The sequence below is a fragment of the Puma concolor genome, chromosome A1 (assembly GCF_028749965.1).
Source record: "Puma concolor isolate L17-30 chromosome A1, mPumCon1.1.hap2, whole genome shotgun sequence".
NCBI classification, from domain to species: domain Eukaryota; kingdom Metazoa; phylum Chordata; class Mammalia; order Carnivora; family Felidae; genus Puma; species Puma concolor.
In genome coordinates, this window is record NC_141667.1 from 41,587,350 (window position 1) to 41,608,908 (window position 21,559).

Below are 21,559 nucleotides of genomic sequence, written 5' to 3' on the forward strand. Positions count from 1 at the left end.
TCACCCCTTCTGCAGATTTACAGTGACTGTCTGGCTTATTGATTAACAGAAGGAAGGGAAAAAAAAAAGCTTTTAAAGTCAGAGTCTTTTAGAATTACAGTTATAGTCACTCATTAGTTTATTTACGTGTTCACCTATTTAATGTTTGTTTTGTTCACTAATGTATCTCTAACATAAGGACCATTACTTGGCACATAATAGGTATTCAATATAATTTCATTCTTTCAACAAATGTTTGCACTCTCGTGCAGAAGACAGACAACAAACAAATAAACAAAGCACTCTCTACTACCAAGTCAGGAAGTCAGTAAGGGAGGGGGAGGGACAAAGACTAGATGCTCTTTTAATGGGCGGTCAGGAAAAGGCTCTCTGAGAACGTTATATTTGAGCATCAACCTTACATGACCATGTGAGTAAGCCATGTGTGAGTTATAGGTGCTCTCTGATGTTTGCTATCATTAGCCTTACAAAAATGTGCCACTTAAAAAAAAAAATTACAGGGCCCAGAGGGTTTTGGGATGGCTTGTGGTTTTCAGTCAGCAACTGCTAGGTTTGACTCTCATGTTAGCCTCTGATCGGAACATATTTTAATTTCACATCGTTTCTATGACATACCAGTGTGTACAAACACTAGCAGGCCCTTGTTGATTTGAGCCTGGGTGAAGTTCTGGATGCTTTGGCCAGGAAAGGACTTGAGAGCCAAATGCCCGTTGCTGGGTGGACTGACCCAGTAGATGAGGTCCTGTGGGGAGGAGTCCTCATCTTCCGCACAGAGGTCCCCACTGGTAATCTCGGTGACAGAATTCGCCCATACCTTAAAAAGAAGAGAAGCACAGATCTTGCAAAGACCAGTTCCAGTCACGTCCCACAAGTAAACTAGATAGCTATGCTACTCTGGCTTCTTGCACAAAGATTGAAAAACTAAAGCAATTCAGGGGCCACTAGGTGGCTCAGTCAGTTAAAGCGTACAATATCGGCTCAGGTCATGATCTCGCCGTTCCTGAGTTCGAGCCCTGTGTCGGGCTCTGTGCTGACAGCTCGGAGCCTGGAGCCTGCTTTGGATTCTGTGTCTCCCTCTCTCTCTGACCCTCCCCCACTCAAGGTCTGTCTCTCTCAAAAATAAATAACGATTAAAAAAAAAAACGAAAGCAATTCACTACAGCTTTTAAACTATGAGGATTCTAAATTCAAAACAGACATATAATTAAATACCTGATGAAATACAGGACATGCTGTAGTGTTTGCTGAATTTATGAGGTTTATGAAGTCCCAATTAAAAAATAGCATTTGTAATTATTTATTCAAAATTAATTGTTTAAAGTGCACATTTACTTACATAAAGTATAATAATAATAAAAGTTGATGGCTGCTAAGCTCCTTCTGTACGCTTGGCATATGCTAAGGACGGAAGCATATGCAAAGATTCCACACGGAATTTTAGAAAATCCTAGAACCTACTTCATGAGGTTGATTTAAGGATTTCTATTTATTATTTTAAGAGGCGAATGATTTCACCAGATTTTAAATATTTGAGGGAAAACACACATTGCACACTGAAAACATTTTCCTTTATCTTACCTGTCTTGCAGGAAAACACATACCTGGTGCCTATGGCCTTGCAATGTTTGCTGTGCGGGTAGCTCATCTACAATTACTTCTGAGTAATAGTCTCTATTTTCCAATTACATTTAAGATATATTTACCTTGCCCAAATACCTTCGTTCCACAATTCACCATTAATTGAGCATCTACCATGTTCCAGGCAATGTTCTGGGTGCTTACAATTCATCAGTAAAAGAAACAGAGTCCGATCCTCATGAAGCCTACATTCCAGCAGGAGGGGATGAAGGGATACAGGGAAGAAACAACAGGCATAATAAAGAAATGAGCCACGTGGACTGTTAGAAGTTCCCTGGCACTGTGAAAAAAAAAAGTGAAATAGAGCAAAATGAGGGGCTCAGAAGTGGGAGGATGTTAAATAGGAGGCTCATTTGAGGAAAACTGGAAGGAAGTGAAGGAGGAGCCATGTGGATGTCTGGGGAAAGAACATCCAGGCAGAGGGAACAGCCCAAAGGTAGGAGCAAGCTTCAGCTGTATGAGGAGCAGCAAGGAGGTCAGTATGGCAGGAGAAGAACAAGTGAGATGAAGAAGACAAGAAGAGGAGTCAAGAACGTAGTGGAAGGTCAAATCCTGCAGCGTCTTGATGGCCACTGTAAGAACTTTGGCTTTTACTTGAGTGCAATGGGGAATCATCGTAGGGCTTTAGGTGAGGAGTAACTGGGCTTCTGTGTCAAGAATAGACCATGGGAAGGCAGGGGTAGAAGCAGGGAGACCACTTAGCTGGTGACTAATAATCCCAGAGAGGGATGAGAGAACAGAGTGGCCAGAAGTGGCTGACGTGGTAAGAAGTGGTCAAATTCTAGGTGCATGTTGAAGAAGGAGCCAACAGGGTTTCCGATGAATCAGATGCAGTGAGGTGTGGAAGAAGGAAAGGTGGAAGAATGAAAGAACGACTCCCTGGTTTGGGCCTCAAAACCCAGAAGGACAGAATGATCATCAACTGAAATGAGGAGACCTGCAGATAGGGTGGATTTGGGAAGTAAGATCAGGAATTCAGTCGTGAACATGTTGAGTTGAAAATATATATTTAGACATTGAATCACATTTGATGGAACGAGGCTGTCTTGAGTTTCTATAACCACGCAGTCACATGGTATTTCACTAACACTAAAAATGGGTGGCATTATCGCTAACTAAAATTTCATATTTCTATCTGTATTTATAAATGTCTTCCCTATAGAAACACTATGCATACTTTCAAGCTTACGTCATTCTTTGCTCCCTCTCTAGAGCCTTATCATCTATGCTTGTTACCAACTTGTTTAAAAATTCAATCCTAAGTGATTTAAAAGATATCTCTCTGGTCTAAGGGGCTGCTTTCCTTAGTAATGTAGGGAGTTGATGAAATATCTTAATTCATTCCCACTCATTATCTAATAACTATTTAAATAGAATTTGAGAAAGGGATATCAGAAAATACATGATCGTACATTTTCATATGAGGCATGATACACCATTTCAGCTATGTAACCTTGGGCACGTTTCTTAATTTCTCTGTGCCTTAATTGCCTCATTAGTAAGCTGGGAATGATAGAATTATTACGGATAATGAGTGATTTGAGTTATATAGAGTACTTACAATAAGCTTCACCTGGCGCATAGTAAGAATTCAATAAATATTAGCTTTACATTATCCATATCCTTCATCAGAGTTGGTTCTAAAGATAGAATACGTTTTTTTTTTTTTAACATTGCTTAAAAATCATTTGGAGTGTCATGATTACCATTACTGGAGCCCTTCTATAACATGAACTTCAGCTTTTCTTTAATTCCACAGCATCTCTCCATAATTTGGGGTGCATAGTTCATCTGTTTCATGATTGTACTGTCAATGGATGCTCTTACATCTTGGCTTTGGGAATATGCCCACTGAGGACTTTTCAGCCCTAAACTCTAAGGACATCAGTTTTTGTTTTTGTTTTTTTTTTTTAATTTTTTTTTTAACGTTTTTTTTTATTTATTTTTTTGGGACAGAGAGAGACAGAGCATGAACGGGGGAGGGGCAGAGAGAGAGAGGGAGACACAGAATCGGAAACAGGCTCCAGGCTCCGAGCCACCAGCCCAGAGCCCGACGCGGGGCTCGAACTCACGGACCGCGAGATCGTGACCTGGCTGAAGTCGGCCGCCTAACTGACTGCGCCACCCAGGCGCCCCAGGACATCAGTTTTTTCATCGCTCCCAGGATTGCTGATCAGCCTAATGTTCAAATGATAGGGCCTTGGTCTTCAGTTCATCACGGAAAGCCGCCAGTGTCTCTAAAATATACAACTGGACTATTTAACAAAATTCCAAGGCCGCTGATTCTACTCTTTCACTTTTTACACTTTAAAATCCACCCACGTGTCTTATTCTCCTTTCTTTAGGAACATAAGCTGGTTTGGAAATGCACTGCCATTCTCTTCCTGTGACTCGCAGATACTCATTTTTTCCAGGACTGTGCATACAGAAGCTGGATGAAGCATGTTTTCCACTGTGGCTACTCCCCCGTGCTACTCTCCTTTTGTCCCCTCTTGCCTCTGTAATATACCATCTTCCAAAACAAGTGGAAAACCTGCCACTCAAAACAAGACCTGGTAACTTCAGGTCTTCATTTCCACTCAAACCAAATTTAGTTCAGTTCACTGCCCCACTGCTTTGGGTGAGGCTCGATTTAGTGCCCGGTCACTGGTAAAATAGTCATATCTAAAAAAAAATTTTAACGCATTTATTGGAATACATTTTTTTAAATTCACCTTTAAATTAAACAGAAGGCCAGTGGAATTCAGAGACCTAATTACAATCCAGGATAATCCTAATTATGATCCTAATGTTTAAAAACCCAGACCTCTGTTTTGAGCTTCATGTGAGGGATGTGAAGTGTTTCTAAAGTTACCATCCCACTATCCAACCCTTCTAGGCCTTCAGACAAAATCTCAGGCTTTGCTGCCCTAATTCTTCCACTGTCCCAAGCTCTCAAAGCTTTTTTTAGTGATGACAAGTACTTATCAGAAACAAACAAATGGTTCTATTCTGGGTATAAAAGACAACAACAAAACAAAATGTACAGTACTGAAAGCCAAAGTTGAAAAACAGGAAAATGAAGCCCCCTTGTGGACACAGATACGTTTGGTCAGCTATGCCCAAAAATTCCTGGTCATACTTGAATACAAAAGTACTCAGGAGAATATATTTCATGATAAAATGCAAAGGATTCACCTGAGTTGGTCTAACTCCACGTCCTAACTCCAGGGTGTCACAATGGAAATGATTTCCTGCACCACTGAATGACTTTGGAGTCCAACCAGTCACAAGTTCCATGGTTTAATGGCATGCTGTTTAAAATACTTCAGGAGAGGGGCGCCTGGGTGGCTCAGTCGGTTGAGCGTCCGACTTCGGCTCAGGTCATGATCTCACAGTCTGTGAGTTCGAGCCCCGCATCAGGCTCTGTGCTGATGGCTCAGAGCCTGGAGCCTGCTTCCGGTTCTGTGTCTCCCTCTCTCTCTGCCCCTTCCCTGCTCATGCTCTGTCTCTCTCTGTCTCAAAAATAAATAAAAACATTAAGAAAAAAAAATTAAAAAAAAAATAAAATACTTCAGGAGAAAGGGGTGTATTTGAAATGCTATGACAGAATGGTTAACATTCAGATTTCTGCTTGTGAAGTCCTATCGAGAGTCTGAGATGCTATCAGTGATGCTATCTATGCCCCCACCTCCTTCTCCCAAATAGACTGCAGATAACCCTTCTTGCCACTTCTCCAAGCTCTGATGACAAGTAAGGAGAGTAAGTGGTCATGTGGTAAGCTGAAGGTCTTGAGAAGATTCTGTTTAGAGAGTCAAAGGCAGCATAGAATCTCGGGACTATGATGGCTAATATTATGTGTCAAATTGACTAGGCCATGGGGTGCCCAGATATTTGGTTAAACATTATTCTGGGTGTTTCCATGAGAATGTTTTTGGATGAGATTGACATTGAAGTCAATCGACTGAATAAAGCAGAGAAGTCTCCCACACATAGGTAAGTCTCATACAATCAGTTGAAGGCCCGAGGAGAATAAAAAGTCTGATTCTCCTGGGAGTAAAGAGAATTCTTTTCTGTCTGACTGCTTTTGAATTGGGACATCAGGTCTTCTTGTGACCTTCATAGGGGAACTATACCATTGGCTCTCCTGGGTTTCCAGCTTGACAACTCACCCTTGATCTTGGAACTTGCCCACCTCCATAATCACATAAGCCAATTCCTTATAATAAATATGTAATAATATAATTCCTTATCATATATATAATATATGTATTTATTATATATCTATATATAATTCTTTATAATAAATATACATATATGTAATCTATGTATCTTTACACATACACATATACCAACCCACAACTCAATCATGGTTTTTCTGTCAAGGAAGAGGAGTCTCAGAGAAATTTTGCCTAAACTGGGCAAGTTACAACACTTGAACTCTGTTCTTCTAACTTTAATCCAGAACGTTCAAGGCAGGGAATGAGATTCTTACTGAATAAATTCAGAAAGAGCCAGTATCAAATGACCACATCCATTAACACTGGGAAGTCGCCCCCTTCCTGGCCTGGATCCAGGCTATCCAGGGAAGAAGGTAAGAAGAAAGGAAATGGCCCTTGCCCACAGCTACTCTTCTTTTTTTCTTGAGAGAAACTCTCCAATATTGAGGACGGGGGGCGGGGAAAGGGTCTGGGCAAACAGCCTGAGCAAGCTCAAGGTTCATGGCAGAGACTGTATCTCGCTAATTTAAAGGGAAGACAGAATGTACACAGTCTAATGTACACATTTTTCCTCCCACATTTTAATGTTCTGAACGCCTTAAATGGACGGGAATCTTTCAGTACAATAAAGTATCGTTAAGTTGATGGTGCATCTTGTAACGGACGGCACCTCAAAGCTGCAAGCCAAACCCAGGAGAGGGCTTCAGTTCCTTTCCACGAGGAAGACTGAGAGTTCACTACTTTATTCCTCGGTCTTCCTGTCCCTCAGCCCACTCCAGCTCTTCCCCCATGTCTGTCTAGATTTAGGCCGCTCCCCTGGATCTTCCTCATCCTGCAGTTTTGCACCACACAGTAAAATGCCCAACTCCTCTGCCGAGGTTCCTGGGCAAACGCTTGTGTGTCAATCCAACTGCCACAGACCTATTCCGTAAAGTCCACTTTGGTAGGAGCCAGAGGCACAACAGCTTTGGGGCTTTTTTCTTACTAATAAACACAGCCCTTGATCACATGGATGCACCGGCAGAGCTTGAGTCAGTCATGGGTGGCGGGCAAAGCGGCAGAGCATGATGGTGAGACAGTCAGACTTCCCACACCTTCCCTTGGTGCCACTCTGGGTCTCAGGGTGCCCATTATAATGAGGACATTCATAACAAGATGCTTTGTAGGGTTGTGAAAATGATACCACTTCTGGAAGATGCCCAGTACTATACTCCGTAAGCACACAATAAACGTAAGCTTTTATAACTGTGCTTAATCATCACTGACACCTACAATCCCTCACTCTGGCGACAACCTACTTCTCAGATCGCTTTGCTGAGAATGAATTCAGTAGATACTAGTACAACAAGAATCTGTGAAAACAGAGGTAGGCCTACCAATGTGACCAGCTAGAACCATTCCCAGGCTGTTGGGACAATGACCGTGAAGTAAACTCAAAATTAAGTGACAAGTTACAAAGGCATAAACACCATTAGTTTCTCACTTAAAATGTAGAGGCTGAATAATGAGCCAAGCTGTAAAATAAGAGCACTGACAAGTCTATTCCTAGATCCAACTATTTCGAGCAAGTAAAAACAGATTTTTAAACCCCAGAATGTTTACATGTTTAACAACATAAAATGTTCTCATTAGATTAGCCCCTGGTGAGCTCTACTCATGTCTACTTCTCCTGCATCCCTTATGACTATCCAGCTTCCTCTGGACTTCTAAAGTATCTATTTTTTTAAAATTTTTTAATATTTATTTATTTTTGAGGTTGGGGGGGGATGGCAGAGAGAGAGAGGGAGACACAGAATCTGAAGCAGGCTCCAGGCTCCAAGCTGTCAACACAGAGCCTGATGCGGGGCTTGAACCCATGAACTGTGAGATCATGACCTGAGCCGAAGTCAGACGCTTAACAGACTGAGCCACCCAGGCACCCCTAAAGTATCTATTATTAACTATTTACTCTCACAAGAGGTATAAACAAGGCTGAAATTGACACATACATATGTTGGAAGATTGTCTCATCCAAATTTGAAAGTGAATACTTCAGATTCCCATACCTGGGCATATCTGAAGAATGAGTCCCCCAGGAGCTTTAATGTGAGAAGGGCCAAGGATTCTTCCAGAAATACAGCTACACTAAAGGAAGAAAGAGTGGAGACAAAAGCCCGGTCTCTGAAACGTGGGCCAGTGCTGGGGGAATTGCAGTTTATATTTTCATTTACTCTTCCCTTCACCAAATATTTTTTGTTTACTAGGTGTCAGTCATTGTTGGAGAGCATGACAAAAGACATGAACAAGCCATCGGGCTCCCGTGCTGTCACTCTGTCCTCAGCCTGTCATTCAGCTGTCATGCGATTTCCTCGTCTGTCCAATGAGGAATGGTCCAGTGAGGGAAATGGTAGCACATCTCAGTGAGCTAGAAGCTCTTAAGAGTGTTACCTGGCACATACCGTAAATAGCTAACAATTCTTTTTTGAGCACTTACTACTACAATAGCTGTAATTATTCTCCAAGCCAGAACAGCAAATTCATGCCCAAGTCTTTAGAAGAAGGATCAGTGAGAACGAGTGATTTAAGACCAAGAAAATCTGCTGAATGAAAGCTTTGGGATACTTGAGCGTAAACAGGCTTCAGATCAGGGGAGGAGCCAAGTGGTGGACACCGTGCGACAGCCAAAACACATTTGTTTATCTGTGAGTGCCTAAGAAGCACCCCAGGGGATTCTCAGAAAGAGTGAAGAGTGATGGAAGCTCCCAGAAACAGCAAAAGACTGTCACATGACTGTATAGTGTTTTTGTTTTGTTTTGTTTTGTTTTAATTCTAATACTGGTACAGCCTTGGGGTTTTTCAGTAATGATAGCTACCATTTATTGGGTCCCATCCACGTGTCAGGCACTGTGGGAGAGTTTTACATCATTTTATCGCTTACTCCTCACAAGTCTGCCTCCATTTCCCACCACCTCGATAAAAGCAAACTGAAGGGCTAAATAACTTGCCCAACGTCACACACTTCACACTAGGGAGTTGATGCTCACCTGCCTACCCTAACTAGAAGAGGCTATGCCTTGGGGAATACAGTGAGAATGACACCCACTCAAGAAGTACAATCTGACGGTAACTCATTGGAATTCATCATCTCCCAACAGTTACCAAACAGAATGTCCTGGTAACAACTAACATTTATTTAAAACCAGTAGGAATATGTTAATTATACATACATAGTCCTATGTCTTATTATTTAACATTAGAAATAATACAAAAGAAAATCAAATTGGTAGTGTTGAGATTACTATGATAAAAAGCATGGAGCACTTACCTGAAGGATGTTGTTGGCTGTTATTATTGGAGCCTCATCATTTACTGATTCCACAGTTACAAAAAGAGTTTGGGGCAAACTCTGTTTTCCAAGCTCTGAGCTATTTGCAAAGATGGTGAAATTGTCAAGAAGCTCCTCACTATCATCATGCACATAGTAAATCGCTTCATTTTCCACCTATAACCACCAATAACAAAAATCACCAATTTACTGAAATGTGATTTAAAAACAGGAACACATTGCTATCATCCTAATTTTTATGCCTCTCTGAAACACAGAAGCATGTGTTCATCCTATGAGGTTGGATTCCAACAATCAGAGTGGAGATTTTGATGGATGGCATAGTTTTTATGAAGCGATGCCACATCCTGGAAATAAGTTTGAGGAGGAATGGAATGATGCTGCAACATGGGGTAGTAAAGAGAACTCTAGACTGGTAATCGGGAAACCTGAGTTCAAAGGCTATTTCTCCAAACAAAATGTGTTGTAGGTAAGTGATATCATTTGGCTGCTCTTCCAGTGGAATGACACCCACTAAAAATGACACCCACTAAAATTCAGACTCTACTTGCTTATTTACAGTGACTAATGTTTAAAGTTGTAGAATGTTTTGTTAGACAATTCCGAATGTTAGGTTCAGGCTCTGAAGCTTCTACTTACTTGTTGGACTTCGGTTGTTTGGCGACATCTGGACCAGGGCAACTATTAAGTTTCCCCAAACTTCTCTTTTCTGAACTAAGCATGCATTATTTCTTTAACTGTTCTTTGTATGAGAGACTATACATGTTACTTCCTAATCCTGTTCCTCCTCCAGAACACAATCATTTTTTGATACATCTCTTAACAGACACTACCCGTAACTAGCTACCACACATCTCCTGTGGACAGAATATAATGAAATACATCAAAACCAAATTGTCTATCAAGGCAGACTTCCCTCACCCTGATAACACAAATGAAAACCTTTACTCAGGTCCCTGTTAGGGTTCATCTTTCTTATTTTCATTCTGAAACGGTCAGTAAGTGAATTAATTATTCCTCTTGGATTTGTAATAACCACAAATTTGATCAGAATGCCTTTCATGTCTTTAAGGCTCTGACGGAAAATACTGAGGAGCACAAGATCATAATTAGAGACCAAGAGAGTTTTAAAGCTGGAAGGGAACTTAGCTTCAGTGAGCCTGTGACCCAAACAGACAATGGCAGACAACTTCCAAAGCCCAACAGGAGTAGCTGAACTTCTGAAAAAGTCTCTGAGGTTGTGTTTGTTTTGATAAAATACTGCCAAAGAATTCAACTGTTCAACTTTGCCCGTTCCTATGGTGCACTTCCTTTGAGCAAATACTTTTGATCTCTTAGAGGTGTTTCTGATGAGTTGAAAAGTTCATGAAGAGTCTCAAGGGAAAGTTTTGGCCACTGTACAAAGGTGCTATGGGAATTTCTTTGGAGTTCTGTGGGCAGAAGAATTCCAGAACATAGATCTGAGCACAAGTTCTGAAAGATGCTGGTTTAAGCTATTTGAAAATAAACATGGAAGATGGCATTGATCAGAATGTGAGAGAATTTATATCGAAAATGCTTTAGGAACATAGTATTTAAGTACAAGTTGCCTCCTCAGTATTTTTCCTGGAGAAATACATCGCTTCTTCACTGGAGTGGTACTCCCCCAAATTACATGCCATTTAATATGCATTAATCCAAAGGCAAAGAGAAGATTTGGTGGGGATTTTGCCTATTTCTAGACTTCTAACACTAGAAAAATATCAGCTCACCTGAGCTTAAAAGACATAACAAACTTACAGAAAATCTTAAAAGGTTGAAAAGTATTCGGTCTCCTGTCACCAGTCTGTTCCCTCCCTCCTTGCTCCCCATTTCACTTCATGTTAAAGGAGAAGTAGAAAGCCCTCCTGTGCTGGACCTCCTTAACCTCATCTACAGCTCTCCCGGCACAGCATGGAGTCCCTTTCCTGCTCTCCACACAGCTGTTCACTTGCCTTTCCCTCTGCCTGAATGCTCTTCTTCCATATCTACCCACTCACCCATCCGTCACCTCCTCCAGGCGTCTCCTTGGATGCTGCCTTCTCAATGGCGCCTCCCGACCATTTGATTTGACACTGAACACACACACACACACACACACACACACACACACACACACACACCACTGAAGGCTCCAGCATTTCCCAGCTCCCTTTTCTCGTTTATTTTTCCCCACAGCACTAATCTTCACTCAATATGCCATTTACTTCACTTATTTGTTTTGTCTGTTGTCTCACTCTGCCTCCTTCTTTCCTCCACCAGGAAAAAGATTATTAAAGCATGGATTATTGGGGCGCCTGGGTGGCGCAGTCGGTTAAGCGTCCGGCTTCAGCCAGGTCACGATCTCGCGGTCCGTGAGTTCGAGCCCCACGTCAGGTTCTGGGCTGATGGCTCAGAGCCTGGAGCCTGTTTCCAATTCTGTGTCTCCCTCTCTCTCTGCCCCTCCCCCGTTCATGCTCTGTCTCTCTCTGTCCCCCCCCAAAAAAATAAATAAACGTTGAAAAAAAAAAAAAAAGCATGGATTATTGCTGGATATGTTCACCACGGTATCCCCAGGACCTACAACTGGCATGCCTGACACATAATAGGTATTCAAAAACAATTTGCTGAATGAATGAAGGGCAAACATGGTCAGGGGCTCCTTCTCCCAGTCACTAACACTATAACCACTAGTTGTTAGGGATTATTAGTGCCACTTTACATGAAAACAGTGATGTCGCAAAACCTGGAGACCTTAGAGTCACATAGGAAGAGAAAGCGTGAAGGGGTCATCTGGAAGAGCAGACAAACATGACCTTGACTGTGAACAAGGCTACACAATCACATAGATACTCCAGGGAACACACAGACTTGACCTACAGATTTCAACCAACCATTCTAAAGACACGCTTCTTACAAAGTGTAATTAATAATGAATTGGCCAAGACAGGACCACAATTCAGTGCTCTCTCCCTCACCTAGAGCACACAAGGTGAACAACAGTAGATTCAACCTGCACCAGAGCAAGTGGTCATCTTGGAGGGTTTGTTCAGCCATTGAGACGGAAGCCATGAGGAAGAGATGTCTGCAGGGAGGCATTAAAGGATCAGTTTCCCTGGGTCCCCAGTAGAGAAGCACTGATTTCCAAGGTTGTTTTCAGTCCTCAGGATTCTCTGTTTCTCCCCATGGCTCTCTAATGCCTCCTGGTTCAGTCTAACCCTCTCAACATGTAATTCAAGACTCTCCCCCAGTCTGGCCCCAGTTCTCTCTGCCGCTCCTAAGCCCATCCACAAGTCTTGCGGGGTGTTCCGCAGCTCCCAGACCCAATTCACTTTAATACCTCCATGTCCTTGGCTAGGCTGTTGCCTTTGTTCATGCTGCTTTTTAAAAATGTTTTCTCCTCTGCTATCTCCCTGATCTTTCTCTCTTTCCTCAAGTCTTGCTTAAACGTTATACCCTCTGTGAAGTCTTCCCTATTCTCTTCAATTAGAGTCAGATGTAACAACTCTGAACTTCCTTAGCACCACTGAAGAATGCTCTGTGAGGCATCAAAAGGGGGTACCTCATATTAAAGCTTGTATGCCTCATCCCCCCCCCCCACAGCATCTCCTGAGAGCAAGCAATATGGCTCCTTATCATGGCAACCTTGCATAGCAACTTAAACAGAATAAGAGTTTAATAAATCGATTCAAGTCCGTTGATAAGATGAAATCCTGAGAAGCAAAATAAAGCAGCCCACATGGGTTTACAGCTAACTAGACAAAGATACCCAGAGATGCCAGGTGGTTGTTAAAGGTCTCTAACCTGAAGAGTGCGTATTCCTAGGATCTTATACAGGAAATGGTGGTAAGATACTTTTCAATACTTAGAAAGTAATGGAAATCATTCTTTTATTCATGATAAGAAAGCCAAGTCTCACAATAATACCAACCTAGCCCAAAGCAAAGAAACCTGATAGCAGCCCAGAGTTAATTAGTTATTTTACACTGAACACTAGATTGGAAGTTGTACCCAGCTTGTATTGTATTGTGGGGACTGGACCATGGAGCCATTGATAGCACTATGCTCACATAGGGCACGGTACCAAGTAAGCACTCTATCAGCATCTGTTGATTGAATAATGGAACGAATAAAGGAGTAAATCCACTAGGGACTAAAGCATGTCTAGGTTAAATATCTAGGGTGACACGTCGAGTGGGGCAGTGAGTGTGGAGGTCCTCTAGCGTTAGGCAGCCAGGATGATGCAGGGGCTAGAAGCCCATGACACAGGAGCAAAGTGGGAGAACCTAGAGATGTTTAAGCCAAAGAAGATAAAACCCAAGGGAACTTGATAACTTTTCCTTTCAAATATTTAAAGAGCTTTTACAAAAGGAGGTCTTGATTTGTTCTGTGAGCTATCAGAACCAGGACCTTGGAGAAGTGTCTAAGTGGCAGACTTCAGATCAGCATAAAGAACTTTCTAACATTTGACGTGTTTTTAAACTGGAAGTGTCCACTGCAAGAAGAAGTGAGTTCTCCATTGCTGAATATATTTAAATAATGGCTGGATGACCTCTTTATAGGGTTACCATGGAAGAGGCTTCTAGCATCTGTTAGGAGGTTAAGCTGGACCCTCTTTCAAGTTTCATCACTCCTGAGAGTCCATTAATCTAAATAACAAATAGCAATTTTTTCCTCTTATCCCATATACCCAAATGTATTAACTGAGATTTATTACCTGTTTCCTGGTAAACTTCATTAGCTTTATTCTTGGAAAATTAGAATTTTCAACATAACCATGTTGTGGTGGTTTGAGCAGAACAAATTCACAGTCAACTCCCTCAAAATATTTGCTTGGAATTTTGAGATAGTCTTCCAGAAGTGCTTTGGAACCACCTTCCTGGACTGTGAAATTCTGTACCTCCAGAGGAATCCGCTTAGGGACGATATCCACCAAAATTTCAATTCCATTCACAGCTTGGATACCACTCACCACATCCAGTAAAAAATGGTCCTGTTGTTGCTCAGGAGCTATCTGTACATAATGGATATTGCCATCATCAATATCCTGTTGTGTAAAAATCAGAGGGGACTTTTCATCTGCACCCAAGCTGCCTTCTTCAGGTAAAGATTTTCGGAGGTATCCATGCATCGGCGGAATTCTGACGATGAACATTGCCTCTGCAGGAATATTATCTTCATGCACAGCCTTGAGTTTTTATACATAACACACAGACACAAAAAGAAAAACACAATACTCATAAGAGTCAAGACCCTTTGATGAGCCAAATTGTTTTCTATTAATGTCTACAAATGGCTTAAGTTACAATCAGGGTTAATACACAGTGTAAGCCTGGGTCTGGTTCTGGTGACCATGTCAATATTTGCATTTAGCCGTGGTTGCAAAGAAATGTAATGGTCAACAACACTTGATAAGCTACTAATGCATTAACAAGGCATCATTCTCAGCAGGAAGATACCCTGGACTCAGAATGTTGAGGTAAAAAGAAATAAAATGGTATAAGGAGAAGGAAAAAAATGGTTGAAGAAGCAGAAGCTGAATCACTAAAATTTCAAGACTTTAGAGGAAAGTTTACTTTTCTTTCCCACTTTAACTGGCTCAACGTTTTCAATATATATTGAATTTATTGATTCAGCAAAATCCATCTCAGTCATTGTAACTGATTTATAGTCACTAAACTACACATGCCCCCTGGTGGTGAAACACATACTCTCCAAGATCCTAAAAAAGAAATGAGGAAAGCTGGTGACCCCCATATTCCGATAGTCAAACTCATTTAGTAAATTGCTTTTGATTTGTGTTCATTTCTTCTTGATGTTATTGGCTGCATTTTGCAAACAAGTAAACTTCTTTGCAGTCCTGAGGGTAGATTCAGAATAGCCTGTATTTGTGGCCAGTTGTCACAAATCACAGTTTACACACCCTATACAGGATTACCCTAAAAAGAACACGATCTCCTAAGTGTGATCAGTGGGGCTTTGCCTGCTGGAAGCTTCTAAGGAGGAGCCCCAGGAAACCTTCTGGTGTGAGGTCTCACCCCAGACATTCCACAAGTCTAGGCCAATTTTATCCATCAATTTCAGGAAACCAAATGAGACCACATGAAGGAAATTAACTGTGTAATATAGCATCCTCTGCTCTTCAAGGAATCCTTTCTACGTTTAAGCTGCCCTAAGTTTTTATACCCTGCTTCATCCCATTATGAATGTAATTCAGATGAAATGAAATGTTGGCAGTGTTTCTATAAGAAATGAAAACGTAAAGATCTCTTAATTTACTCCAATACGCACATCACCTCCTCATTCCTTAATTTACTCCAATACACACATCACCTCCTCATTTAGTGTAGTGCATCCTACACTAAACATACACAGATAGTGTATGTGCTGGTGTGCACTAAGCTTTAACATAAGACTTAGGATTCCTTATATTCCATTTCCAACTATAGGAAGCTCAATAGTGTCAAAATCCTGAAACCTTCCAGCCTTTCTTTTCAATGGCATTTACATTTAGAGAAAAAAAGTCATTCTGAATACCAGGAGGGAAATTAACACAAAAATAGCTCTTAGAAGCAAACAGATTACTCATAGAGAGACAGAATGCTCGCCAGGGCAACTACCTACCTGCAGTCTTCCTCTATTCAGTTTTACTGGTTTTCCTTCTTCAACAACAAGGGTCTGGAGCAGAATTTGGGTGCCATGTTGGTGGCTTTCAGAGTACATGCGCACATAGATGCCTACGTCTACATACACCTCTTTAACTCTCACTGTCAGGTTGAACATATCAGAATTGCCTCTGCCGTCATGCCTATAAAACACATAGCCTTGTTTCACGTCGTGCAGGGAAAATGAGCGGGACACTGAGTGGTTGACCAGCACTCGGCCATGCTTTGGGGGCTGTACCATGTGGAATTCAATCTCGTGGTCCGTTCTGATATCTTGGTTCGTGGTGACACTGAGGTTAGCTGCTGTGAGGCTGCTGCCCTCTCCTCTCTGTACAAGCAATCCCGTGTTGTTGGCTATCTGGACATAAGGGTCTGAGGCACTGACTTCTAGAAGGAAGGACGTGTAATGGACACCATCCGTCACGAACAGCACAAAGCGAGCAGAGTCTGCACCCCAATGCCTAAAGAGCACTCGCCCTTCCTGAAGGTCATGTTGCCTGAACTGGTATAGTTTCTGAGAGAGGTCACTGGCTGTCACCAAGTCCCCATTTGGGATGCCCCGCCGGGTATAGAGCAACTGCCCATCATCAAAATCTGAGTCAGGGTCATGGTAACAGAGATCTGCCAGGGTCAGCAGGCGCTGGCCATTTCTCACAACATGAAAGACCCTATCTACCACGCGCACTGGCTTCTCATCATTCTTTAACCCTACAGAAATGGTAACTTTGATTTCTGTAGATAAATGCTCTGTGTCAAGATCCCTGACCACTCCGTCTTGGCCTGGTGCTATGGCAGAGGCCACAAGGAGGAATTCATCACGCTGGGTCTCAGAATCATCGTGGACATACATCAGTCGCTCGCCCACTAGGTCTTGATCAGTGAATGCGGTGATATTGTCATGACTTCTCAAAGGATTTGACAAGTTAATCAGTTTCAGCTTCCCGTGTTGAGGACTCTGGGTGATTTTATATTGGAAGGTCTGATTGTCCAGTGTTTGAGCAAATAATTCTGATTTTGTAATTAATTTCCCTTCTCCTTCTTTTACAAATAATCCTCTGTTAGTCACAGTAACGCGTGTCTTATCTGCTTCGAAGTTTATTCTGAAAGTATAATCTTTTGATGCTATGTGCTTCGCAACAATCAAGAACCTAAAGGTATCTTGTGTGTCTTCCCTGGGCCTCTCCTGTGGCTCGTAACTTATCTTAGAGTCTGTAATGTTTTGTTGGCTGAAGACTGAGTTTGTTTTTAGCACTTTATTGCCAAGTAGCAATTTTCCTTTCTTAGGTGGGGTCAGCAACTTAAAATGCAGTTCCTTCTGAGCTACGTCCACACCCTCTGTCACAGCCTGCAAATGATCAGAATTCAATACTTGTCTGCTTATTTTACTGACCTTAAGAGGAACATTTTTGAGAAGTGTAAACTTTAGCCACCGTACGGTAATCGGAAACATTAGCTCCTCGCTGACTTTTCCTTCTATGTTAACCTTAAATTTAAAGTGATCTGTAACATTTCCTAGCTGTAATTCTCGAAATGTACTATGGTACCGGACCTGACCCTGATCAATGGAATGCTGAGAAAAGGTACTAACTTGTTTCCATTCGCCACTTGACCCCTGCCGCTGAATCTGGCCAAATTGGGGTGGCTGAGTGATAGCATAGCGGGTCTCCATCTCATGCGGTTCACCATTCACCTCCACCGACAAGTTACTCTGTGTAATCAGAACTGTGCCACCCTGCTGGACAACGACACCGGTTCTAATGGTCACTTCAAAGCCCCAAGGAACAGCCATGACCCGTAACACTACTGTATTGCTAACCAGCTCTCCATCACTTGCTCTCAGAAGGATCCGGGAGTTCCGAGGACCTCTGTGCACGTAGAAAATGTTGCCATCTCTTAAATCCCCGTGTGTAAAACCATTAATCGCTTTCCCAGGATCATTGGTGTTTTCTACAAACCCAGCATCTGAATTGAAGTTGCCAAGAATGGAGAAACTAAGACTCAAGGAATCTGTGTCAGGGTCTGACACGTGTATTATATTTGGAGTCAGTCGTTTCTTAGAATTCTCAAACAAGAGAAGCAAGTTTCCTTCGGGGAGCTTAAGGTGCGGGGGGTCATTTACTGGAATGACAGTAATGTTGAACACATATGGAACATGGCCTTGCAGATAAAATGGCATTTTCTGCTTGCTGTTGGAAGAGACTGAAAATGTGAAAAAATCCCTAGGTTCTTCTGAACCATCATGGACATACCAAACTTTCCCTTGCCTCAAATCTAACATCGTGAAAGCTTTCTCCATTTCCTGAACAGGGGAAACATCTAATTGAAGGAACCCGTGAAGGGGCATTTCCTCTATTTTAAATAGAATTTGAGAATGATGGACACCCAAATCTTCAGATTCCACATCCACTTTCATATGCCTTTGTTCCAGTAAGGCTCGCCCACCTTCTTGGATCTCCAAGTTACTCAGACTCAAGAAACAGCTACTCGCATCTTGAAAAAAAGGCTTGCCTGCCTCAACGACGGTGGTGGAAAGGGGAACTTCTGACTGAAGCAGGTTTTCCATTGTCGTTATGGAAGGATTTTCATTATCACTACTCCTCGTCTTACACCCAGCAGCTATATCTTTGGAAACAAGGGCATCCTTCAATGCTCTCTTTTCTGAGTTGGCTTCCAAGCCTCTTAAGCATCCTTTGAAAGAAACTCCTCGAGCAGATTTCTTAGGCACAGAGGCAAATCCTAACTTCTTAACTTCTTCTCCCTTACGGGCATTAAGACCTCCCACAAAGAGGGGGCCTTCAGATACAAATGGCTTGCTTTGCAAAGGCAGCAATGTCCTTACCCCTTGCTCATCCACCATCAGGGCCAGATAACTTCCAGTGAACTTCAGTTGAATAACGTGCCACTTGTTGTCACTAACTAAGCTAAACGAAGAGAGCTGGGTGTTGCTTTTGCTCCATCCTACATGAGCCCTCAATAGACCGTTAACTATTTCCAAAGCAACGAAATTTCCTTCTCTACCTGACTGAAATAAAAGTAAGGCTTGTTGAGTTCCAGTCTGTAAAGCAAATTCCAATAGCCCTTCCCCTGGCACCTTCCATTCTGGGAAGGTGACGTAGGATCTGGAGCTGAAGAAATTGATGGCTTCATCCTCTCCTGCAAAAAATTCGTCACTGCATCCTAGTGACACTTCATAAACCTTCTTAAAGCCAGGGTAAGATCTAAGGGATGCCAGGATCTCCTCCTGGTTAAATAGCACATCCTCCATACATCCGCGGAAATTGGGGAGCTCTCCATTCAGGTAAGGGACATCAAGTCCACCGTGGCCTGCTATGTAGATTCCGTGTTGAAAGTGCAAATTGTGCACCTCACCGGTGATATGGCCCGTTGTCTCATAATGTTTGTCAATAACCAGAGAGACATTGTTTTTAACATAGTACAGTTCCACTAAATGCCAAACCAGGTCATCTGTACGAAGTCTTTCCTCAGAAAGGAGCACTTGTTTACCTGCACCCAAATTCACCCTCACCTGAAACAGAAAGAATCATAATTAATCAATCTCATCTTATTGTATTTTGTTGAGAAAACAGGGCCATTCATAAGGCGGGGAGGTGGGGGGCGGGGGAGAAACTTGGACTTGAAACTGCTTTCCACATTTATGGGCTATACAGTGAGGTTAAAAAATGTCAGAGTTGGAATATTTCAGGCATGCTCGTAAACTCAGAGGAGATCCAAACTTTTCAAATGGCACATGACTTTATTCTAGTAATAGTAATCAAATGGACAGCTATTTTGTTCTCTTTCTCTCTCATGGCTTTTCCTCCGTTAATTGGATGTTTACATGTGTTTAAAGATTTAAGAAAATCTTACCCGTAAGTTTCCTGATAGAAGTTCTATAATACAGTAGTCATTTTTCCCCGCTGCAAGAAAAAGTAATCCCCGTGGTTTGCTGGTTTGAAATTTTAATTGAAGAGATAACTCAGAGGAAACTTCTATGATGTTGAGCTCCACATAACTTTCACCATAAAAAGATGCTAGGGAAACATTTTTAAGAGAAGTATAAGTTAGTAAATTTATTACACAATGACCATTCCACTTTGTATTGTCATCTCCCTTCAGGGACTGACCCTGCTGAAGAAAGCTGGGGTAGCCCACAGATCTGATGTGGGGGTACAAAGGCTCAATATTTTCTTGCCCCAACTCAAAACAGCTCTGATGGGTCAGTCCCTCTTCAGAACTCTCAAGAAGGGTGGCCAAGGCTTCCGTTGAAACTGAATCCAAGTCATGTACCCAATTCCTCTTCCTTCCCTCCCACAGGGATAATCTCAAACCACTGGTGGTGAACTGGTATAAGAGCAGAAGGGAACACCTTAGCCAGCTATGAACGATCAGGCTATGAAAAATATGGGGCAAGTAATAGCTAGGAGGACTATGAATTGGATGTTTATTGCTAAGTTTGAATGAAGCTTTGGACAAAGATAAGGGAAAACTAGGAGAGATTAGTTGACAATTACAAGCTAGAGGGCTTCCCTGGCAGCATACAAAGTCTTTCTCCTTTCCTACAGCAGGAGAGCAGTAGAAGGTAAGACTCCCACTCAGGAATTAATCGTCAGAGTAGTCAGCTGCAAATAGAGTTAAAGTCTCCTCTATGATAGGCTTGCTCTGACAAAGCTAAGGCCCTGGTTGGAAAAGAAATAGGACCTCGACATATGGACTTGGGGGCATCTGGGTTGATGCATTCAAATACCTTGGGTCCCCAGATCTCTCTGAACCCTCTCAGCCTGCAGAAGTGGCCTATTCCCCTATTAAGGCTGGCACGTGCCTTGCTTAAAGAGAATGCAGAGGCTTCTCCTCACAAGTAACATCTGACCGCTGAAGATACACAACCATCTCTCTTCCTGGCCGCTAGGCCTAAAACAAAGGTTAAGTCATAGCATAACCTGTGTGGAGACCTATTGGGCTTGATATCAGTAGAAAAGGACTAGATCCTAGTGTAGCTGTAGGACCGCTCCAGGTATATTCTACTGCCTGTAGCTGCAAGAACACACATGCAACTGAGGGTACCTGAACAAGGGGACAAAGCATAAAGTTGGGGCACTCTCCAGGGACATAGGCTATAATACCTTGGAAAAGACTACTGGAAATTGGTGCGAACTCACCGCTAAAGTGGCTCCTAGATGCATAGAAATTGCAACGACCCACTATCAGCGGGACAGACGTGACAGAATGACCGTGACAGCTGGATGAAAGAGATGGAAGTGGTACATCCGGGATTGAGCATAAATAGGACCAGAAGAAGGCACAAGCAAGTGCACAAGAGGGCAGCCCAGAGCTCCAGTCATCACCATTCTTGTGCCAGCACCTTTCATCAGCTCACACCTATGGCTGCATGGGGCAATCCCGTGTTGCCAGCTGATGGAGGAACAAAACACGTGAGCGTGGTTCACAGATGAGCCAGCCTCATCCTACGGATGCGCGATGAAAACAGACTCCAACCGCACCATAGCTCCTCTTAGTGGTGGCCATGAAAACCACGAGCAAGGGCAAGTCCTCCAAATGGATAGGACTTTGGGTGGAACACCTAGTCATCTACTTTACACAGAGAGAAGTGGCCTGAGAGTCAAATAAATAAAGACCGATAAAGAGTGGCAAATGGCCTGGCCAGATGGTCAAGAGCCTAGAATGCGAAAGATTGAAAGAGTAGGAACGAGGAAGTCTGGGATTGATGCAGGAAGTGG

General features: G+C 42.5%; 1 protein-coding gene across 6 annotated transcripts in view; it reads right to left on the reverse strand.

Annotated features, from left to right (window-relative positions):
* Positions 1-21,559, reverse strand: part of LOC112860480 (chondroitin sulfate proteoglycan 4-like) — a 75,329-nt gene that overhangs the window by 36,576 nt on the left and 17,194 nt on the right. For all 6 annotated transcript variants that reach the window (XR_015241215.1, XR_015241213.1, XR_015241212.1 and 3 more), the window contains exons 2-6: positions 19,692-19,855; positions 15,784-19,350; positions 13,877-14,347; positions 9,142-9,318; positions 616-814 (exon numbers count right to left, since the gene is read on the reverse strand). Coding sequence is in view for 3 of the 6 variants with exons in the window: in XM_086678695.1 (XP_086534821.1) it covers positions 616-814; positions 9,142-9,318; positions 13,877-14,347; positions 15,784-19,350; positions 19,692-19,855 (4,578 nt within the window). In the remaining 3 variants the exon portion in view is untranslated. The remainder of the gene's footprint in view (positions 1-615; positions 815-9,141; positions 9,319-13,876; positions 14,348-15,783; positions 19,351-19,691; positions 19,856-21,559) is intronic.